At 40.8% G+C, this 21268-nt stretch overlaps 1 protein-coding gene across 1 annotated transcript in view; it reads left to right on the top strand.

The window, feature by feature from the left end:
- Positions 1-21268, top strand: part of axdnd1 (axonemal dynein light chain domain containing 1) — a 134046-nt gene that overhangs the window by 78854 nt on the left and 33924 nt on the right. The window contains exons 18-19 of the mRNA XM_048602234.1: positions 3456-3672; positions 8183-8276. Of these exons, the coding sequence (XP_048458191.1) occupies positions 3456-3672; positions 8183-8276 (311 nt within the window). The remainder of the gene's footprint in view (positions 1-3455; positions 3673-8182; positions 8277-21268) is intronic.

The raw sequence follows: 21268 nt of genomic DNA, 5'->3' as shown, positions 1-21268 counted from the left end.
CTTCACAGATGCTGCCACACCTGCTGAGCTTTTCCAGCAACTTCAGTTTTGTGTGTAGGAATAAACTAATTCTTTATCAACTTACCTCTGACCTATTTTTATTCATTTGACTTGATGGCATTGAATTTAAATTTGGGGAAAACAAGTTAGGTGGATCTGCACATTTCTCTTTATTGCCTTTCATTTCTCTCCTCAAGTTTAATTTTCCTCCTACTAAGACACCAACTCACTGAAATGAGTTGATCGTTTTTGTACACGTCCAAGAGGCTGGTACAATACTCAAATCTTTAGTCCCAAATCAGGATGACATGTGAATATAAAGAAAAGTAGGGGTTAGAGAATTTCAAGAAAGTGTAATTAATCCCTTGGGTTAAAATTTCTGCAAATGCTTTAGTTCTTCTACACAACATACTGAGATGCATAGTCCAATGCAGCTTCCTGCCTAACTGTGCAAAATAAAATGATTTCTCAGGCATCACCTATCATTCCAAGTGGTAAATACAGAAAGTTGAAAACCATTTAAATTGAGATGAATAGAGTTTCCTAACAAACAGCAGTAGGTTTTATCAACCTTTACCTTTTATCTGGTAATTTTCCCTCTGCCAACGTTTTCTATTGGGTTTCTCAATAATAACATTTCTCTTCGTTTTCGCTGCAAATATTTGAGGAAACAGGGTGAAGTACAAGTGTCTATAGTACCCTAACAAAATTGGAACAAAAGTAAAGTAGTAATTAAATTAGAAAGTATGATTAGGTAACGTGAATCTTGGATTTTAGAATCTAAAAACTGAAAGCAAAAAGGATGTAATGAAGAAGAAAATCTGTATATTCAAGTCATGTCAGAAATTAAAATTTAAAAATCTGCAACAGAAACTCACCCTTCTTCAATGTCACCTATTTCTGGTTTTAATGCAGATACATTGAGGTCAGGTGGAATCTACTTCTGGAATGTACATTGTTTATTTAAATATTTTAATAAGGCTGTGTACTTTAGTTTTAAGTCATTCTATTTTTAACAACTGGTGGTATAGGATTCCCCACTCTCAGGAAAGTTAACAATGTGAAGGAGGGAGATAGGGTGATGCCTTTACACTGCTGCTTGTGGGCAAGGAAGATAAGGAATCTTTTAGGACCAAAACCTTATCCCTAAACCGCTGAAATCCCTAGTAATCTATTTTCTTTCTCCTGATCACCATTATACCACATGTCTGTAACCCATCAAATTCTCATCCCAATGTGGTCAACAGCTACTGTCTCACCCAAACAGTCAGAACCTGCTGATACGCAACCATCATAAAGTCATTACCTCACATGCATGACCCTTATCTCCACCCCCACAATCATTCTTTCTCACTCTCCCCGTTTACTTACCTTTGCTCATGAGTTTGGCCCTGTGAGGCAGACTTCCTGCATGAAAGGCCTTGACTTTTCAATCTTTTAACGGGCCTTGTGTTTAAATTTTACAGGGCATTTGGGAAACCTCTTCTGGGTTTTGTAGCTTGACGACTGCACTCCTCCTTCCGCCACCCTCCCCCCACCTCCCTGCAATGAACTCACCCCAGGTTAAAATGCAAGTCTTCATTTCAAAATATTTAGGATGTAGGGTTAGGATGATGATTATGAATTGCCCATCAACAAAAACAATTACGTTTGTATAATACTTTTAATGTAATGATCTAAGGCACTTTACAGAAGCATTATATAAAATAGAATTCAATACTAAACCACATAAGATATTAGGACAGAAAAGGTGGCACAGCAGTTAGCACTGCTGCCTCACAGCACCAGGGCCCTGGTTCGATTCTAGCCTCGGGCCACTGTTGGTGCACGCTTGATGGGCTGAATGGCCTCTTTCTGCACTGTAGGGATTCTGTGACAGATGATCAAACTTTACTGAAATGTTAGGTTTTAAGGAGCATCATAAAGCTTGAATATGAGGTAAAGAGACAGAGGTAAAGGAAAGGAATTCTGAAACACTCAGCTCTGATAGATGAAAACATAGCAGTTAATGATGGTGTGATTAGTATGTGTTTTTGGATACCCACTTGTTTAAAGAGGGTAGATGATGACAGACAAACCAGGTATGCAGTGGGATGTTAAAGTTGTGGAGTTTTGAGGCAAGAACAGGGGTTTCATCAGAAAATGAGCTGAGACTGGGCAGCAATGGACAACATTGTGAAGGTGAACATAGGTGCTCTTTGTGATGACGCAATTTGTGGTCAGAAGCTCATCTCCATCAAGTACAACATCAAGGTTATGAGCAGACTGGTTTAGTCTTGGACTATTCCCAGAGGGAGGAAGAGAATTGTTAGCCTGGGAATGAAATCCGATTGGGAAGATTTCCACTCATCCAGTGCTGAATGTTGGAAAAGCAATCTGATAATTTAGCAACAGTAGCAAGGAGTTGAGAGAAGTGGTTTTGAAGTACAGCTAGATATTATCAGCATCTTTGTTAAAACTAATACCGTATTTCAGAGGATGCTACCTGGACCAGCATGTGGATGAAAAAGTGGAGGCAGCCAAGGATAGAACCTTTGGGGACACCAGAGATAATGGTGTGGGAGAGGCAAGAGGAGTTATTGCAAGTGATAAGGTGCCCACAATTAAATGGATAAGAATGGAATTAGGTGATGACAATCCCAAAGCGGATGATGGTGAAGAGACTTTGGAGGAGGATGGTGTGATCTGCTATGCTACTGGCTGCAGTCCAGTTGAGAATGATGAGGAATAGTTTACATACGTTACATAAAAACCAAAAGAATTGCAGATGCTGTAAATCGGGAACAAAAACAAAGTTGCTGGCAAACCTCAGCAGGTCTGGCAGCATCTGTGGAGGAGAAAACAGAGGTAACGTTTTGGGTCCGGTGACCCTTCCTCAGTTCTGAGGATGCCAGACCTGCTGAGCTTTTCCAACAACTTTGTTTTTGTTACATATGTTACAGTCAGGTTGGGTATAATTTATGACTTTGGTAAGAGTCATTTCTCTGTTGTCACAGTAGTGGAAGCCTGATTGAGGTTATTCAAAGTTGGTATGCTGGGAAGATGGGCAAAACTTTGGGAACCAGCTTCTTAAATCCTTCCCTCCTGTCTTCTCCAACCTTATTTTCAACAATAAGTACAAAGCACTCATGAATTCCTTTAAAGTGGAGGGTGTGCACTGAGACAACAGTTAATGTTTTGATCTGCTCGGAGATTTTGAGTATGATTTTAATGCCTTGAATACATTGCAATTAAATAAGCCATGATCTGATGCAGTGAGTTGGAGTACTTTACTGTTACTTTTGTGAATTGGTTTAAATTAGGCCCTGCTAATGGAACAAAAGCCTCTTCTCTGGGCCAGCTATAAGCCCTCTGCATGAAATGAGCTTATTCCATTTTATTCCAGTTCACAGTAGACTAGAATTAATAGTGACTGTTGATATTGCAGAAAATTTTACCTGCAGTTATTTTAACAGGCACTGCTTGGTATATAATGAAGCTACAAGACCAGCTCGAATCTTATCGGGTTAAGTTCGACTATGCCAATATGGAAGATATAGGATCGATAGAATTTGATTTGCTGAAGCTTCATGAGCAGTTTCCCACTTTGATAAAACTCTTGGAGGATGCAATGAATCTGGCAGCACCCTCTCCAACCGAAGAAGAGAAAAAGAATAAGAAGCATTCTGTCAGGTATTATTACCTACACCTTGTCTGACAAAAAGCCATTAACCTGAAGGGTTAACTTTCTTAGATAACAAGGTGTAGAGCTGGATGAACATGCTCCTATGATGCTGCTTGGCCTGCTGTGTTCATCCAGCTCTACACCTTGTTATCTCAGATTTTCCAGCATCTGCAGTTCCTACTATCTCTGATACAGGGTTAACTTTCTTTTTCTTTCCACAGATTCTGCCTGACCTACCTAGTATTTCCAATATTTTTTGTTTTTATTTCAGGTTTTCAATGTCCAAAATATTTTGCTTTAATTCACTTACCTACTTCCTTTCAAGATCACTGGTTAGCAGTTATCAATGAAAAATGAATAAAGTCAATGTATGGAAGTTCCAAAGTCTCTTACAAATTCCTAGCATTCCATGCAGTAAAATCAAAGCTGAGTCATTGTGGTTGGTTGGCTCACTGAGCTGGTTCGTTGTTCCGCAGACATTTGTGTGCTCCTCTGATGCCCAGTGGTCGTAGGAGTCTTGTGGTTAGTTCAGATGTGTTCCTGATGTAAGGTAGCATGGTGAGTGTGTCGTAGTATCTTCCTCTTGTTGTGCGAGTGATAGACATCTTCCGATCCAGTTTTTTTTGGGTCAGAAGATGCATTAGAGGAGCACACAAACCTACATCAACCCTATTCCAACTGCGCACCTGGACCAAAGACCCACTACCCACTATGAACAGGACCAATGTCATATAAAAGATTTTCTGCAAAGACTGCGACAAACACTACATTGGACAAACAGGAAGGAAATTAATCACAAGGGTATACAAATATCAATTGGCAACAAAAAGACACGACCAATACTCACTCATCTCCATCTACGTGGATAAGGAGAACCACCAATTTGATTGGGACAACACCAGGATCCTGAGATAGGCAAAGCCGAGACAAGCACGGGAATTCCTAGAAGCCTGATACTCCACTAAGAAAGCCATCAATAAACACGTAGAGCTACATATACACTCCCTTGTGAAGGAAAACCGGAAGTGAGGTAATCCAGCTCAACAGACGCCAGAGTTTAAATAACAGGCGGGAAAACACAACAGCACTTCATCGGAGACTGCACTGATGATGTTACCCAGCAGGGTAATGAAATGTCTGTGGAACAACGAACCAGCTTGGCGAGCCAACCAACCACAACATCCACAACCTGAGTTACAAATCTACTCTAAAATCTTACAATGCTGAGTCAGTTTAATCATAGATAGTAGGGGTCTAGGCCCGAAACGTCAGCTTTCCTGCTCCTCTGATGCTGCTTGGCCTGCTGTGTTCATCCAGCTCTACACCTTGTAAACTGATTTAAGTACACTAAAACATTTCCAAAATGGGTGTTACAAACTTTACAGGATACCATGATGTCACAGTAGAAGTTGGTTTACTTACTATTTTTAAACCAGTGGACTAGATTGATTTATTGCAAAAGGACTTCAATTCTCCCAGAATTTTTTCTGTTTTCTTCTGATAAGGGCATACATTCCTTCTAGACCCAAACTTCCTGCTAGGCTTTGTTCAATGCCATTTATAAGTTAGGTATTAACTGTTGCATGTGAACTCTTCACATTGACTTCTTTCTGTTTTCCTCGTCCTCTTGGTGAGATTCACTTGGATTCTGCACAATAATATTAACCTATGTTGGAAATGTGTGTGGAGAATCATGAATACATGGGACACATGTGAATGGACAGAGTCTGGTTCCATCTCAGACTGTTGCCAGGTAGAGGGATAGAATCAGTGACTAGGGAGAGGAGTTTCAAATGGTGTCCAAAGAAAATAGCTTCATTCTTTCCAATATTTAATTGGACAAATAGGAGAAGTAGTTTGACAATTAAGTGGTCGAGATATCTCGGTGAGGTAGACCTGGATATCATCAACCTGCAGGTGAATTATATGCTGACAGGAGGATATACATGAGAAAAATGAGACCAAGGATCGATCCACAGGAAACACATTTAATACAAAGCCATAAACCTTTCAAGTTAATGCTGATTATTTGATTTCAGCCAGGATAGCAGTGCAACAGATATCCATCCCCTAGAATAGAGAGTGGAAAATAAGAGTTCCTAAAAGAGTTATTATTCAGTGATTAGTAATACAAAGTCAAAATGTGTGGATATCAGGTGAAAATGGCAGCAGTCCGAGTTCTGATTTACTCGTGGCTCGAGTATCTTTCCTTCACCAACTACCCTGACTTCCATGTGAAGAATCTATACTCAGGTGATATACAGGAGAATTCCAGCAACTCACATAATCTCCAACCCATACTACAGTCAGCTAATGCAGTGCATGTTGATTTCTGTGCCCCAGTTTTTTCATGTACTGTTTTATGCTGTCATGGGAGTTATAGAAAAGATAGTTAATTTGCTTTTTCAAACATGGGAATTTTTTTCATGGGATATGCCTGCCACTTCCAAAGCCATCATTAGTTACCCACCCCTAATAAGACCAGAAGATGTGGGTGTAGAAATCAGCCATTCGGCCCATCAAGTCTACTGTGCCATTCAATGAGATCATGGTTGATCTGATCCACAACTTCTCTTTCCTGCATTTTCCCCTTAACCTCGATTCCTTTATTGACTAAAAATCTGCCTATCTCAGCTTTGAATAGTTTCCACACCTTCTGAGGTAAAGAGTTCCACAGATTCACTACCTATTAATAGAACAAATTCCTCTTCATCTGTCTTAAATGGGCACCTCTGAGATTATGCCCTCTGATCCTAGACTGTTCAACATGGGAATCAATCCCTTCCCCTACACCCTGTCAAATCACCTAAGAATCTTGTAGGTTTCAATAAGATCACGTTCATTCTTCTGAACTCCAGTGAATACAGACCCAATTTACTCAACTTCCCCTCATAAGAAAATTTATCCATACTTTTTATCTATCTAGTGAACCTTCAATGCCTGCAATGTTAGGTTGGCTTTACTTAAATAAGGGGGACCAAAACTCTTCACGTATATTCTAGGTGTGGTCTAACTAGTTTTAGCAAGAGCTCTCTGTTTTTATACTCCATTCCCTTTGAAATAAAGGCCAACATTTCATTTGCCTCCTTACTTGTATGCTAGCGATCTGTGAGTTATGCATGAGGGCTCCCAAATCCCTCTGTGCTGCAGCTTTCTCCTTTTTAAATAATATTCAATTCCTCTGTTCTTCCTGCAAAATATATAACTTCAACATGTTCTCACGTTATATTTCACCTGCCAGCTTTTTGCCCATCACTTAACCTGGCAGATGAAGTGTTGTGAATAATATTGAACACCATACAATCAGTCATCAACAAACATCCTCACTCTACCCAATGATACAGGAAAGGTAGTAACCAATAACAATAACTGTGCTTTCTCTCCACAGATGCTGCCAGACCTGCTGAGTTTTTCCAGCAATTCATATATTTATGCTAGTCTAGTTCAGTTCTGGTCTGTTAATGTCTATGATGTTGGTAATAAAAGAGTCTGCAATTGTAATACCATTGAATGTCAAAGAGAGATGTTTAGATTCTCCTTTAATTTTGCATTGATATCTCCTCTTCTCATAGTTGTCCTCTTATTTGCTCTGCCTGAAGTTAAATTCCTGAGCCTTTCCTTACTCCTGCCCTGTTACTTGTTCAGAAAACTTTAACTTCTGCTGAGCACATCCACCCCACCTTAACTATTTCCATAATTTTTCATGCAACTGAACCCATCCATCCCACTACTCTGAACCTCGATTGCCTATTCATTCATACTGCCATCGTCATGGACAGAGTTAACAAAAGTCACCACTCATTTGTCCTGTGAATTTATGGACCTACCTCGGGAGATCCTGAAACTGTCTACAGTGGAACCTGGAAGGACTCGGAGGCACAGGTGTTCTTTTCTCCTCCAAATCCTCAATTAAAGCTATCATTATTCAGCCTTCTCCACTTCATAGTTATCCATTTAATACCTTCCTTTTCCTTTCATTGCCATCTATTTCTCCTTTTCATCTTCCTTGATTACCATCCACAAGACAAACCATATTTCCCCCTTTTTAATGCCACTCATTGATGACATTGATCCTGATGGTTAAGGAGTACTTTAGGCAAGGTATGTTGCTTTCACTAGAATTTCTATGTACACCCTGTCCTCATCATCTACTGGTTCGCTGCACGTGGATCCATGTACTCATGATATTGGCCCCAGACCCTTTCCTTTTACACCCACCATTGTCCTCAGTAAACTGATTGTGCACACCTTTATGATATCTGTGTTTTCTGTTAACCGTAGGAAGTCTGTGCCCTCGTCACTCTCAAATAACCAGTACTGAAAGTATAACGTACGATACTATAGAGGGAATACATTAAATTGAGCAATCTTATACCCATGTTCTGGTAAATATGAGGGAATACATTTTTCAGTGATAAAATGGTAAAACATACCAAATGAAATTATTGTTTTCTACTGTGAATCATGAAAACTACTTGGCTAGAATTTAAGTTTCCTCTCTTATTTTCTCAATTCTAGTCAACAACTTGGAGAAGTGACACAGAAGATGCAGGACTGGTTGTTGGAACTATTTAAGATGATAATCCACATGGACACGAAGCTCACTAAGCAGGTAAGCCACAGGAAATTTTTTTCAGCTCCTGAAGAGATACTGCAGGTATATTGAGGAGATAGCAGTGACATCATAGCCTAAGACTGAGATAATCAGGTGTAGAGCTAGATGAACACAGCAGGCCAGGCCGCATCGGAGGAGCAGGAAAGCTGACGTTTCGGGTCTGGACCCTTCTTCAGAAAATTTTTAGATTTGAAACGTCAGCTTTCCTGCTCCTCTGATGCTGCCTGGCTTGCTGTGTTCATCCAGCTCTACACATTGTTATCTCAGATTCTCCAGCATGGCAGTTCCTACTATCTCATAGCCTAAGACTGAAGTGTCTTACAGGAGAAGGGCGACAGCAGGTTTTGTCAGGAAAAGAAACTATGGGCTCTGATGCTTTGACTGTTTCTATGCCTCTTACCCCAATCCCAACTCCACAATCTTCTTGTATAGAGAATTAGGAACCATAATCACAGTTGGGTTGATTTTTCTTTACATAGGTTTAAGAAAACTGCTTGGCTTTTGTATTCTGTGGCTCAAAAGCCCATCAAAAGCTCAGGTTTTACTCTGGAACTTTTAACAGCTACTGCTTTGTTAGGCAATTACACACAGTTAGGGTGTTCACATTATGTAACAAACTTCACCAATTTGAATCTGGCCGTGTACCATATCTGGATAGCAACATCCAAAAAACCCTGAACCTCTCAAGCACTGCGAACAAATATTCCGATGCAAAGATCTTGAATTAGCAATGACTTATTTTATTCTGCATTTCACTTCTTGGTTTCACATCCAAGTTTAAAAGTGACAATCAGTTCCAGTAAATTAGCGCCAAACAATTGACCCACAATAATGTACTATTTCTATTAACAAACAAATAAGCTTTGTAAACCACAGTACTGGAATTCTGATTTCACCCTGACAACTTGAGAACTTTAAATTGCATTTTAAAATCTAGAGACAAAAACAAAGAAGGTATTGAATTGCCTCAAAACTCCAATTGGTTCACTGTTGTCCTCTACTACAGTATCTTAGAAAAGGAAACCTGGTGTCCTTTCCTAGTCTGGGCAATTATATGACACCAAACCCACACCAACGTGGTTGGTTTGACTGTCTTCTCTTATGGCCCACCGAGATTCAGCATCCAACTTCATATCTGTTTTTCGAAGAAGGCCTTCCGCCACAAGTGTGATCTCATTATTATTGCTCTGTGTCATAATGACTCTGAGGGATCACTTTCCAGATTGAAGTTAGGCAATAAATGATGATCTTGCTTTTTATGTCTCTAACCTGAGAATAAATCAAAGCACGTGCTCTCTTGGCAGCCTTCTCCTCCACTAACAAAAGCTCCGACTGAAGACTGTCAACCCAACATCCATCCTCTCCAAGGGAGAGCCCAAGAACAGCTCTCTCCTGCCTCCTTGTCCTACTTGATTCCTTAATCTACCAAAAACAAGTTTCACTTCAGCTCTAGAGAGCATGTTCAGAAACAAACAGGAGAGAGATTAGCATCAGCTTTGTTCTTCATTTTTTAAACTGAAGATGTCTTTCATGCCTTCCAGCACAGATTTCCCTCATGGTAAGAGTGACAGCTTTAGTGATCGAGCAACAATGTGTGGGATGCAAAAGACATTTTTAGTGTGGAGAAACTGCCACAAATATGAGAAATGTGTGAATATCTAGCTTCTTCTTAAATACACCTATGCTAATTGTCTTAACTACTCATTGTGTGAGCAAGTTCAGAATTCTAATTATTCCTGGCTTATATATGTTTCTCTAAAATTCCCTCTTTATTAATGCCTTTTGGTCTGGATTTTGATTCCTCTTTAAGAGGTAATTTTTGTACTTTTACCCAATTTAAATGCTATAATCTTAAACACCTCCATCCAATTGAGAGAAAACAATTCCCAAGTAGTTAAATCTTTCCTGATAAGTTTAACTTCTCATTTTGGTGTTTTTCTAGTAAATATTTTTTGCAACTTCTTCAGTGCATCTGGATTTTTTTATGCAATATACCAAAAATCTTTGCAGTTCTCCAATTGTGGTCTGAGATTTTATACAAATTTGATATGAATTCTTTGCTTTTCAACTTTACTGGACATCACGGTGGGCCAGTGGTTGACAGTTTTGCCTCAGAGTGCCAGGGACCTTGGTTCGATTCCACTCTCAGGTAACTGTCTGTGTGGAGTTTGCATGTTCTCCTGTCTGCGTGGGTTTCCTCTGGGTGCCCCAGTTTTTCCAATGGTCTAAAGATGTGCAAGTTAGGTGGATTGGCCATGCTAAAATGCCCACAATGTCCAGAGATGTGCATGCTAGGTGGGTTGGCCATGGGAAATGCAGAGTTACAGGGATAGGCTCAGGGGAGTAGCTATGGGTGGGAGGCTCTTCAGAGGGTTGGTGTGGACTCGATGGGCCAAATGGCCTGCTTCCCCACTGCAGGGATACAATGATTTTATGGTATACAGAAAGGTAGAAATTAGGAACAGAGTTAGACCATTTGGCCTGTTGACCAACTCATTCAACATGATCACGGCTTCTATCTCATATATATTCAGTGACTCATCTCTACATCCTCTGAGTGAAGACCTTTCTAATTTAACCTGCATCCAGATGCACGGGAGTGGAATGTCTCATCCTGGGAGCACATGCGGCGGAGGCGAAGGAATTGGGAATAGGGGATGGCATTTTTGCAGGAAGGTGGGTGGAAGGAGGTGTATTCTAGGTAGCTGTGGGAGTCGGTGGGCTTGAAATGGATATCGGTTTCTAGGTGGTTGCCAGAGATGGAAACAGAGGTCCAGAAAGGAGAGAGAGGTATTAGAGATGGTCCAGGTGAACTTAAGGTTGGGGTGGAAGGTGTTGGTGAAGTGGATGAACTGTTCAAGCTCCTTGTGGGAGCACGAGGCGGCGGTGATACAGTCATCAATGTAACGGAGGAGGAGGTGAGGTTTACGGCCAGTGTAGGTACGGAAGAGGGATTGTTCCACGTAACCTACAAAGAGGCAGGCATAGCTTGGGCCCATGCGGGTACCCATGACCACCCCCTTTGTCTGTAGAAAGTGGGAGGAATTGAAAGAGAAGTTGTTGATGGTAGGACGAGTTCGGCTAAGCGGATGAGGGTGTCTGGTCGGGCCTGCGGGACAGGAAGAAGCGGAGGGCCTTTAGGCCATCTGTATGGGGAATGCAGGTGTATAGGGACTGGATGTCCATGGTAAAGATGAGGTGTTGGGGACCAGGGAATTGGAAGTTCTGGAGGAGGTGGAGGGCGTGGGTGGTGTCACGGATGTAGGTAGGGAGTTCCTGGACCAAGGGGGAGAAAATGGAGTCGAGATAGTTGGAGATAAGTTCGGTGGGGCAGGAGCAGGCAGAGACAATGGGTCGGGGAAGTCAGGTTTGTGGATTTTGGGAAGGAGATAGAAGCAGGTGGTGCGGGGTTGGGGAACAATGAGGTTGGAGGCTGTGGGTGGGAGGTCACCTGAGGTGATGAGGTTGTGGATGGTTTGGGAGATGATGGTTTGGTGCTCGGGGGTGGGGTCACGATCAAGGGGGCGGTAGGAGGTGGTGTCGGAGAGTTGGCGTCTGGCCTCGGCGATGTAGAGGTCAGTGCGCCATACTACAGCTGTGCCTCCCTTGTCCGCGGGTTTTATGGTCAAGTTGGGATGGGAGCAGAGGGCTGCACGTTCTGCGGGGGAGAGGTTGGAGTGGGTGAGAGGGGTGGAGAGGTTGAGGCGATTGATGTCTCGACGGCAATTGGAGATGAAGAAGTCGAGGGAGGGTAGGAGGCCTTGGGGTGGTGTCCAGGAGGAGGGGGTGCGTTGGAGACGGGAGAAGGGGTCAATAGAGGGAGGGTTAGGCTCACGGTTAAAGAATTAAGCGCGGAGGCGGAGGCGGCGGAAAAACTGCTCTATGTCCAAACGTGACCGGTATTCGTTGATGTGTGGTTATTCTTACACTCCGTTTCCTGTCTGTTAACCAGTTCTCAATGCATGCCAGTATATTACCACTAATTCCACATGCTTTGATTTTACAAAGTAACTTTATACATGGAGTTTTATCAAAAGCTTTCTGAAAATCTAAATACATTGTCTACAAGCCGGCGCTCATCTATTCTACCAATTATGTCCTCAAAAAACTCAGGTTGATTGGCCAAACACCGTTTCCCTTTTGTAAATGCATGCTGACTTTGTGTAATGCTGTTTTCATTTTTTAAGTATCACATGCTTTCTAATAGACTCCAGCATTTTACTATTGATGTTAGGTCGACCAGTCTGTAATTTCAAGTTTTCTCTCTACTTTCTTTTCATATTCTGTTATATTTGCCACCCTTCAATTTGTTGGAACTGTTCCAGAACCTACAGCATTTTGGAAGGTAAAAACGCATCCACTATTTCAATAGCCACCACCTTTAGTACCCTGGGATGTAAATTATTAGGTCTTGGGCATTTATCAGCATTAAGTTCTTCAGTTTTTACAGCTGTTTTTTTTTTCTGCTGATACTGATTTCCTTCAATTCTTACTTCTCAAACAACCCTTGCTTTTTTGTCTTTTTGTGTCTTCTGTGATGATGGTATGGCAAATAAGTGTGAGGTAATGCATTTAGGAAGGCCAGACAGTAAAAAGGAATACACGATAAACAGGAATATACTGAGACGGGTAGATGAAGTAAGAGATCTTGCTGTGCAAGTGCATAGGTCCCTAAAGGTTGCAGTACAGGTAGATAAGTTTGTAAAGAAGGCATGTGGAATGGTCTCCTTCTTTGGCAGAAGTATGGAATACAAAAATAGGGATCTAATGATGAAACTGTATAAGATACTGGTGAGGCCACAACTGGAATATTGTGTGCAGTTCTGGTCACCACATTGCAGAAAAATTGGTGTTGTTTACCTTGGAACAGAGAAGGCTAAGGGGTGACATGATTTGAGGTATACAAAATTATGAGGGTAGAGACAGAGTAGACAGGAAGAACCTGTTTCCCTTGGCAGGGAGTTTAAAACCAGGGGTCATAGATTCAAGCTAAGTGGCAGAAGTATTAGAGGGGACGTGAGGAAAAAACATTCTTACGTAGAGGATGGTGGGTGTCTGGAATTCACTGATGGTAGAGGCAGAGACACTCAGCTCTTTTTAAAAAATGTACCTGAATCTGCAGCTTAAGCGCTGTAAGCTTCAGGTCTGTGGGTGGTATGCAGGAAAATGAGAGTAGAAAGGGCATCTGGGTGTCATTAGGTTAGCATGGACAAGATAGGTTGTATGGCCCCCTTCTGTGCTGTTTCATTTTAATGGTTTCCATTGATGAAACAAAAGTAGTTGTTTAATTGCACTGCCATTTCCTTGTTCTCTATTATCAGTTTTCATCAACATTGATGCAAATATGGCTCGCCCAGTCTCTTGAATAATAAAGAGAAGTTGAAAGACATGAATTAGAACTTAAACTGGGAATGTTTTCAAAGTCAACAATGTGCAGATGTTTTAATTTATGTTGGTGACAGTAAATTACCATTGATAGTTGTTCTGAGCCATGTGACAGTTTGATAAGTGATTCTGTCGCTGGGCATCTCCTCTTTTCCAATGGCCATGGCATGGATTCCACCACCATCTATATGTTTAGGATGGTATTTTCTAACTTTGGTTCTGTTTTCTTTCCACAAGGAAAGAAGTCAAGGGATATTTTTGTGAGAAATCAATTGTGTGTAGAAGATGGAAAGTCTACTTTTGTGAAGAGTGACTGAGAAATGGGTAAATACAAGCCTGACTGCCAATGTTAGCTGTCCAGCTGAGGTTGCGAAGAGATATCTCGATAGGAATTAGTGGAGCTGCAAGACATGACAACCTGAGGCGTATTGTTGAGATGAATGTTGGCAAATTCAAAATGTGGGGATAGGACCTGAATGTGGGGTGCCAATCCTGATTTTTTGAATCCTTTTGCACTCTGAATCCAGTTACAAGAGAGCACACTTCTTTCTGTTCATTTCATCTGCCTCTTTCAACTACATGTTGTTTGCTCGGATTACGAGGCTTTTCTCTTGCTCTCATCCATCCTTTTCTTGTGGGCCCCCACAGTCTCCAGGGAAGAGTCAGAAAACCAGCATGGGCCAGGGGAGTTGAGCTGAGCTTCCATTGTTATCAAAGGTGAAACCTGGCATTGGTTTGCAATTGAACCTGGCCTCTGTTGGTGTCCCTTTAAAAAGGATGATTCCTATTGACATGTGAGCACTTTGTGATTGGTTGGGTTAAACAGGTGTACAAAGTCCTGTCCGGTCACAGTTGACATCCCAACCCATTACCAATGACTCCACCATGAGCAGGTTGACTCTGTTAACTCTCTGTTCTTATTTTCCCTTCAGATTTCCTAACGAAATGTATCACTTCAATGCCCTACCAAAGTTACAAACCCCTCTTTATATTTTAGAACATAAAAAATAGGAGCAGAAGTAGAACATTTGGCTCGTCAAGCCTACTCTGATATTCAGTAAGGTCTTGACAGAAATGATTGTAGCCTTTCCTCTACTTTCATGCCTTCTCCCCTTAACCTTTGACTCACTAGAAAATCAAAAATCTGTCTAACTGAACCCTGAATATATTCAATGACCCAAGCTCCACTGCTGTCTTGGGTAGAGAAATCCAAGGATTAAAACTTCTGAAAGAAGAAATACCTCCATATTTGAGTTTTAAATTGGAGACCTCCTCTTCTGAAACTGTACCTCCTAGTTCTGGATTACCCCAAGCGGGGAATCAAATTCGTGTCATCTACTCTGTCAACTCCTTGGAGAATCTTGTATGTTTTAACAAGATTACATCTCATTTTTTCAAAATTCAGATGAGCAGAGGCCCAACCTGCTCAACATTTTCTCTTCATCTCAGAATTAAAACTTGTGGACAACCCTAAACTACTTCCAGTTAAAGTAAATTCCTCCTCCAGTATGGAGATTAAGTTAAGATACTGTACTCCAGCTTGTGTCTTCGTAATTCCTGTACAAGGATATCCAGATCACTCTTTACTGTAGCATTCTGTGGTCTCATTCCATTTAAACATTATTCTGATTTTTTGTTCTTCCTACTAATGTGGGCAAATGTATTTTTCCACATTGTTATCCACATGCCAAATATTGCCTATTCACTTGACCTATCTGTATCATTTTGCAAGCTCTTTGTATCGTCTTCAACTTTTCTCAGTGACAGATTTTAGACTAACTGGTCTATATTTTCATGCTTTCAGGCTCCTTTCTTGAAAAAAAGGTGTTTGGTTTTTGGTTCACTGGAACTTTTCCAAAAGCTACAGAATTTTGGAAGATTACAACTAATGCACCCATTATCTCTGCAGTCAGTCATAGAGTTAAACAGCATGGAATGGACCTTTCGGTTCAACTCGTCCATGCTGACCAGATATCTTAAACTGATCTAGTCTTTCTGCCAGCATTTGGAGTATATCACTTAAACCTTTTCTATTCGCATACCATCCAGATGCCTTTTAAATGTCATAATTGTACCCACCTCCACCACTTCTTCTGGCAGCTTGTTCCATACACACACCACCCTCTGCATGAAAATTTTGCCCCTCGGGTCCCTTTTAATTCTCTCCCTCGGGTCCCTTTTAATTCTCTCCCCTCTTCCCTTAAACCTATGCCCTCTGGTTTAGGACTCCCTTCCCTGGGAGAAAGACCTTGGTTATTTACCCTATCCATACCCCTCATGATTTTATAAACCTTTATAAGGTTACCCCTCAGCCTCTGAAGCCCAGGGAAAATAGCTCCAGCCTATTCAGCCTCTCCCTATAGCTCAAACCCTCCCCTAGAATGCTGCCCATTGGTCCAGGGACCTCTTCATTTTTGAATCTTGTTCGTTTTCCTAGTATTTTTTTCCCTGAAAGAAGTTATTCTTTTAAATTTGTCTCTCACTTGTTCCCCTTGAGATTTGTGTCTTCAATCAAGAAGATCAAAATCTTGAGGCACATTTCAGATGTAGAATGTTTTATTGCAGTTATATAGGACCTTGTTGAGAACACACCTTGAGTACTGCATGCAGTTGTGGACTCCTTAGGTTAAAAAGGATACACTTGACACAGAGGAAGTGTAGCAGAGGTTTTGCTAAGTGATATTGGGGATGACAGGACTGCCCAATGAGGAGACATTTATTTGACTGGGCCTGTATGTACGAGAGTTTAGAAAGATGAGAGGCTGGACAAACTGGATGCTGGGAAGATGTTTCCCCTGGTTGGGAGTCTAGAACCAGGAGACAATCTCAGGATATGGTTTAGGCCATTTAGAACCAAGGTGAGGGAGATTTTTTTTTCGCCTCAAAGGGTAGTGAACCTGTGGAATTCTCTATCACACAAGGCTATGGAGGCTAAGTCACTGAATATAAGCAAGAAAGAGCAAGATATATTTTTAGATTTTAAAGCATCAAGGGGTGTGAGTAGAAAGAGGGAATATGATAATGAAGTAGATGATCAACCATGATCAGATTGAATGGTGGTGCAGGCTAAAGGGCTGAATAGCCTATTCCTCTTAGTTTCTGTGTTTCTGTGTTATGTTGCTTGGAGATCCTTCATATATCCTGATCTTTCTTTTAGTTTTTATACATTTTTAGGAGAAGTCATTGTTATTTTTATGTTCCTCAATAAATTAATTTTGTCATTTCTGTTTGCCTACCTAACATTTTCATACCTATTCTTGCCTGTGTCTCCTTTGTTGTCTTGGTACACAGTATATGGATTTATCTTGAGTTTGAATTTTGCCTTCATTTCTTTATTTATCCATTTCAAAAATTAAATTCATGGGATTTGGGTATCATGGTTAGGCCAGCATTTATTGTGCATCTTTAATTTCCCTAGAAGAATCGGTGGTGAGCTGTCTTCTTGAACTGCTGCAACCTTTGGGGTTTAGGGACAACCACAGTGCTATTAGGAAAGGAGTCCCAGGATTTGACTCTGTGACAGTGAAGGAATGGGGATGTAATTCCAAGTCAGGATGGTGTGGGGATTGGAAAGGAACTTGTAGTGATGTTCCAATGCATCTGCTTGTCCTGCTAGATAGCAGAAGTCATGGGTGTGGAAGATGCTGTCTAAGGAGCTTTGGTGGATTAATACAATCTTACCTAGCCGCAGTGGCTCCCTTTTTCTCCTGGATGGTGTTGAACTTCTTCAGTGTTCTTAGAGCTGCACTCAGCCAGGTCAGTGGAGAGCATTTCACCAGACTCTTGACTTGCACATTGTAGATGACCTCAGGAAAAGACCGATATGATTTATCCACTCAGCACTTCTGTATGAAATGGTTTGCAAATATCCAATAGTATAGCATTAGTCACTTGTATACTTTTGCTATTCAGGAGGACATAATTTCCTGGGCTTTATTAATTACCATTTTAATTTTCTCCTACAGCTATCCTTTTTCTTCGTCAAAACATTTTTCTATATACATTCCCCTGTACCATTTGCATCCCACTAAAATCAGTGTTATTCCAAATTATTACTTCAGTTTTTGCTTACTAATTTCCTCCTCAGTCTTTATCTTAAACCATGTTGTGATCACTAATACTTGATGTACACTTTTGTTTTATTTCTCTTAGGTCTTGTGGCTAATTTTCCATTACTAAATTCAGCAGTCTTCCTTCTAGTGGGTGTAGGGAAGGAGAGGTTTGGGATGGAGTGAGGCTAGTTATACCATGGTAGTAGGAAAACTGCATTGCAGAATTAAACTGGGAGAATGGAGGTTGCATACCATTCACCATATAAAGAAGTATACATTAACAATTGTGTGGCTAGCAAAGACGTCCCGGATTCTAGAATATTAACGGAAAAGACATGCAATGATCAGTTAGATTGTAGGAAGCTCATCTAGTAATGACTGACTCCTTAGCAGAGAGGTGAGTAAAAGGTAATTCTGGGTTGTAGAAAAACGGGAAAATTGATAAAAGTGGTGATGATTTTAGCAAGTGAGAGCCTGAAGAAAAGAAGTAACAGTGATAGGAAGTGAAGGTCAAGGCAGGAAAATGAGATAGAGAGCAGTGTGCAAGTTGAAATTGAAGAGGAATTTGAAATCTGCAGGTTGAGAGGAGATACACAGCATGCTTTTGCCTAAATGGAATGGAGAACAATGGTAGTGGCTCACCTTCAATTTAAGCAAGTGCCCTCCCCTTCATTATCCACACATTTTGCAATTCTGTTTTTTTTATTATTCATTTGTGGGATGTGTGCATTGCTGGTTGGCCAGCATTTCTTGCCCATCCCTAGTTACCCTTGAGAAGGTGGTGGTGAGCTGCTGCATTCCTCCTGTTGTGGGTTGACCCACAATGCTATTAGGGAGGGAATTCCAGGATTTTGATCCAGAGGCAGTGAAGGAACTTCTACTTCACTCCACTTCTGAACATCTTGTACCCCTTGATCTGCAGCTTCTCTTCCACTCCAAGATATATTCCTATTATTCCTCTGCAATTCACTACTGTAGTATCCTCTTCCATCACTCTTTTATCATGGGGCTCTTCATTTCTCCTCCTTTTCCCCTTCCCTTTCTTCTTGTTCTGTTTCCTTCATCCTCCCAGCTACTATTTCTCTTCCCTTCCATCCCCTGATTCTTTCCCCATGTCCTTGTTCTGTCCCTTCTCCACTGTACCCACAATACTTCCCTTTGTTTCCTTCCTGTCTGCCTTTAAGGTCCTACTTGCCAGATTGCTAGTTTCTTTCCAAGTAAAAAATCGAGGGATGGTTTGTTGCCTCCTTTGTGCCAAGGTCAAAGATACCACTCAGTGACTACAAAGAATTTGGAGAAAGGAAGGTGATTAGTTGCAAGTCAGCTTGCATATTGTTTCCAACAAAATCGATAGCAAGAGTGATGAGGTCCTGAAAGTAGATTTTGGGGAGCTAGCAAAGACACTGACAAGCAAGGTTTCAAAAATTCTAGCCCTGAATTTACTGCCGGGTAAGCTGATTTGTTCTTGCAGAGAGCCAGTATAAGGTTGAATGATCTTCTGCTTTGCAACCATTGTATGATTCTGTATCCCATTCTTGATAAAAGGACATACATGAACTTACCGCATTTTGACTCCAAACAGCTAGATATTCATCAACATGAAAGCAAACATACACAATGACATTTATACAAATGTTTAACGTTGTTGAATTTGTTTTATTACATTTTCTTAAATATTCTCCTGACAAATTTTAATAAGAGGCATACTATACAAACTATGAACCATGCATACTGTGGACCGTTAATCTGATATGCACTTAGCTTCCAACTTGATAAGATGTTGAAAGTAATGTAATCAAGCTGAGAAGTACTTAACACTCAAAGGAAAGAACTGAAGAGGTGGCCTCAATTTCTGGAAAAACTCAAGCATTGTCTACTCGCCAGACATCTGCCCCATGATACGTGGAAGTGTCTCTGGTTTTGAATGGGCTTTGAGCTGCCCTTTCCTAACTGCTGACATCTGAAGTTCCCTTATTCCTTGGTGTGTCATAGTTAATGCACCCAGAACCCAAAATGCTATAATGGGCTGAATTTTCCCATTTTCAGGTAACATGCTTTTTTGAAAGAGAATCTTACAAGTCCACCATTGGGTTAAGGATGTTTGGCATACTTGAGGGTTACAAACACTGCTCACATTAAAGTCCAACAAGATTGATTTAGCTAAATGATCTCTTTATGTTGAGCTATCTACAGATTCAATGACATGGAATTGACAGACAAATCCATCATAGATTTTAACTGGAAGTTGTGAAGTATTGAAAGAATTATTGGTAAAGGGACAAGTAAAGGGCAAGGGATGTGATTTAACAAGCAGCTCTGAGAGCTAGCACAGATACGATGTATCAGTTTACCTCCTTTGAGTTATTAAATTTTGTGATTCTATTTTGCATGTGACAATAATTGAGTTACCATAAATTGCTATCCCTGCTACTATAGGTATTTTCTGTAAGCATAGTATTTGCTTTCTGTCATGCTGGTTCCTTTGTACTGTCTAAAAAAATTCTTTGATTATATCACAGCAAAACAATAGTAAATCAGAACAACTCCATTGAAGGACAGTGTAACCTTTTCACATTCTCACACCATCCAATTTAATCTTGCAAGCACTAGCAATGGCTGTTTGGAGGAGTGATAAGAAACCTGATCGTTTGATGGTGATGGGGTCAATGAGCTGTAATCATGAAAAGCGCTCACAACAGGCAGCTTAATTCTGTGAGGCTGGGAAATTGGGCAGTGCAGTCAAATGTTAAGGCTTAGAACAGCATCTTAAAGGGGAGTTAACAGTTGGAAATTATAATGAGTAACAACTTAGAGCAGTAGTTATCTCAACAACAAAAGCAAATACATTTCATTTTAGATATTCTTGAAACACAAAGCTCACAAACAATCTGCCATAATTTATTTCCATTCGGTCATCCCTGAGAGTAGATCCCTTTAGTTTTCAATGAGAATGACTTCCTCCTGACGTGCTGCCATAAAAACATATGGCTATTGGGTGGAAACAAAGTAGTAGTAGAGTGGGCACGAGAGGACAATGCATTGCGTTCTTTATTTTGTCATCTGATCCCAACTAGCGTGTATTAATAAACCTCCTGCCCATCTCCCACAGGAGCTCCAGCTGCCTGAATGGGATTCTGTCTGAAAATTAGAATGGACAGAAATTCGGAGATAAGTTGGCACAACTACCTGCTGTGTTATTTCAAGTGCGAATGAGTGGTAGTCACATGAGAATAGCCCGATAATATATTCAAGGAGGGCTCTCGCAAGACTGAACTGCTCAAAAGGATCTAGAGGATGTATCATTCTCCCATAAAATGGACAATAAATTATCATAGTCAAAGATTTACAGTGACGGAGTAATTCAAATTCAGTTAACCAGATTTTACTCTGGTAATGACAGTCAGCATTTACTGTCATTGCAACAGTCATCAGGCAGCAGCTTCTGGAGTTTAGACATGCACAGAATAACATGGAAACTCAGTAGTTGCTGTCATTGATTAGCACTCCTCCTTAGGGTGTGTTGCAGAGATTTCCACAGACTCCAGTTTCCCT

This window comes from Rhincodon typus, chromosome 10 (assembly GCF_021869965.1).
Source record: "Rhincodon typus isolate 14 chromosome 10, sRhiTyp1.1, whole genome shotgun sequence".
In the NCBI taxonomy this organism is placed as follows: Eukaryota; Metazoa; Chordata; class Chondrichthyes; order Orectolobiformes; family Rhincodontidae; genus Rhincodon; species Rhincodon typus.
This window is presented reverse-complemented; position numbering and strand designations above follow the sequence as displayed.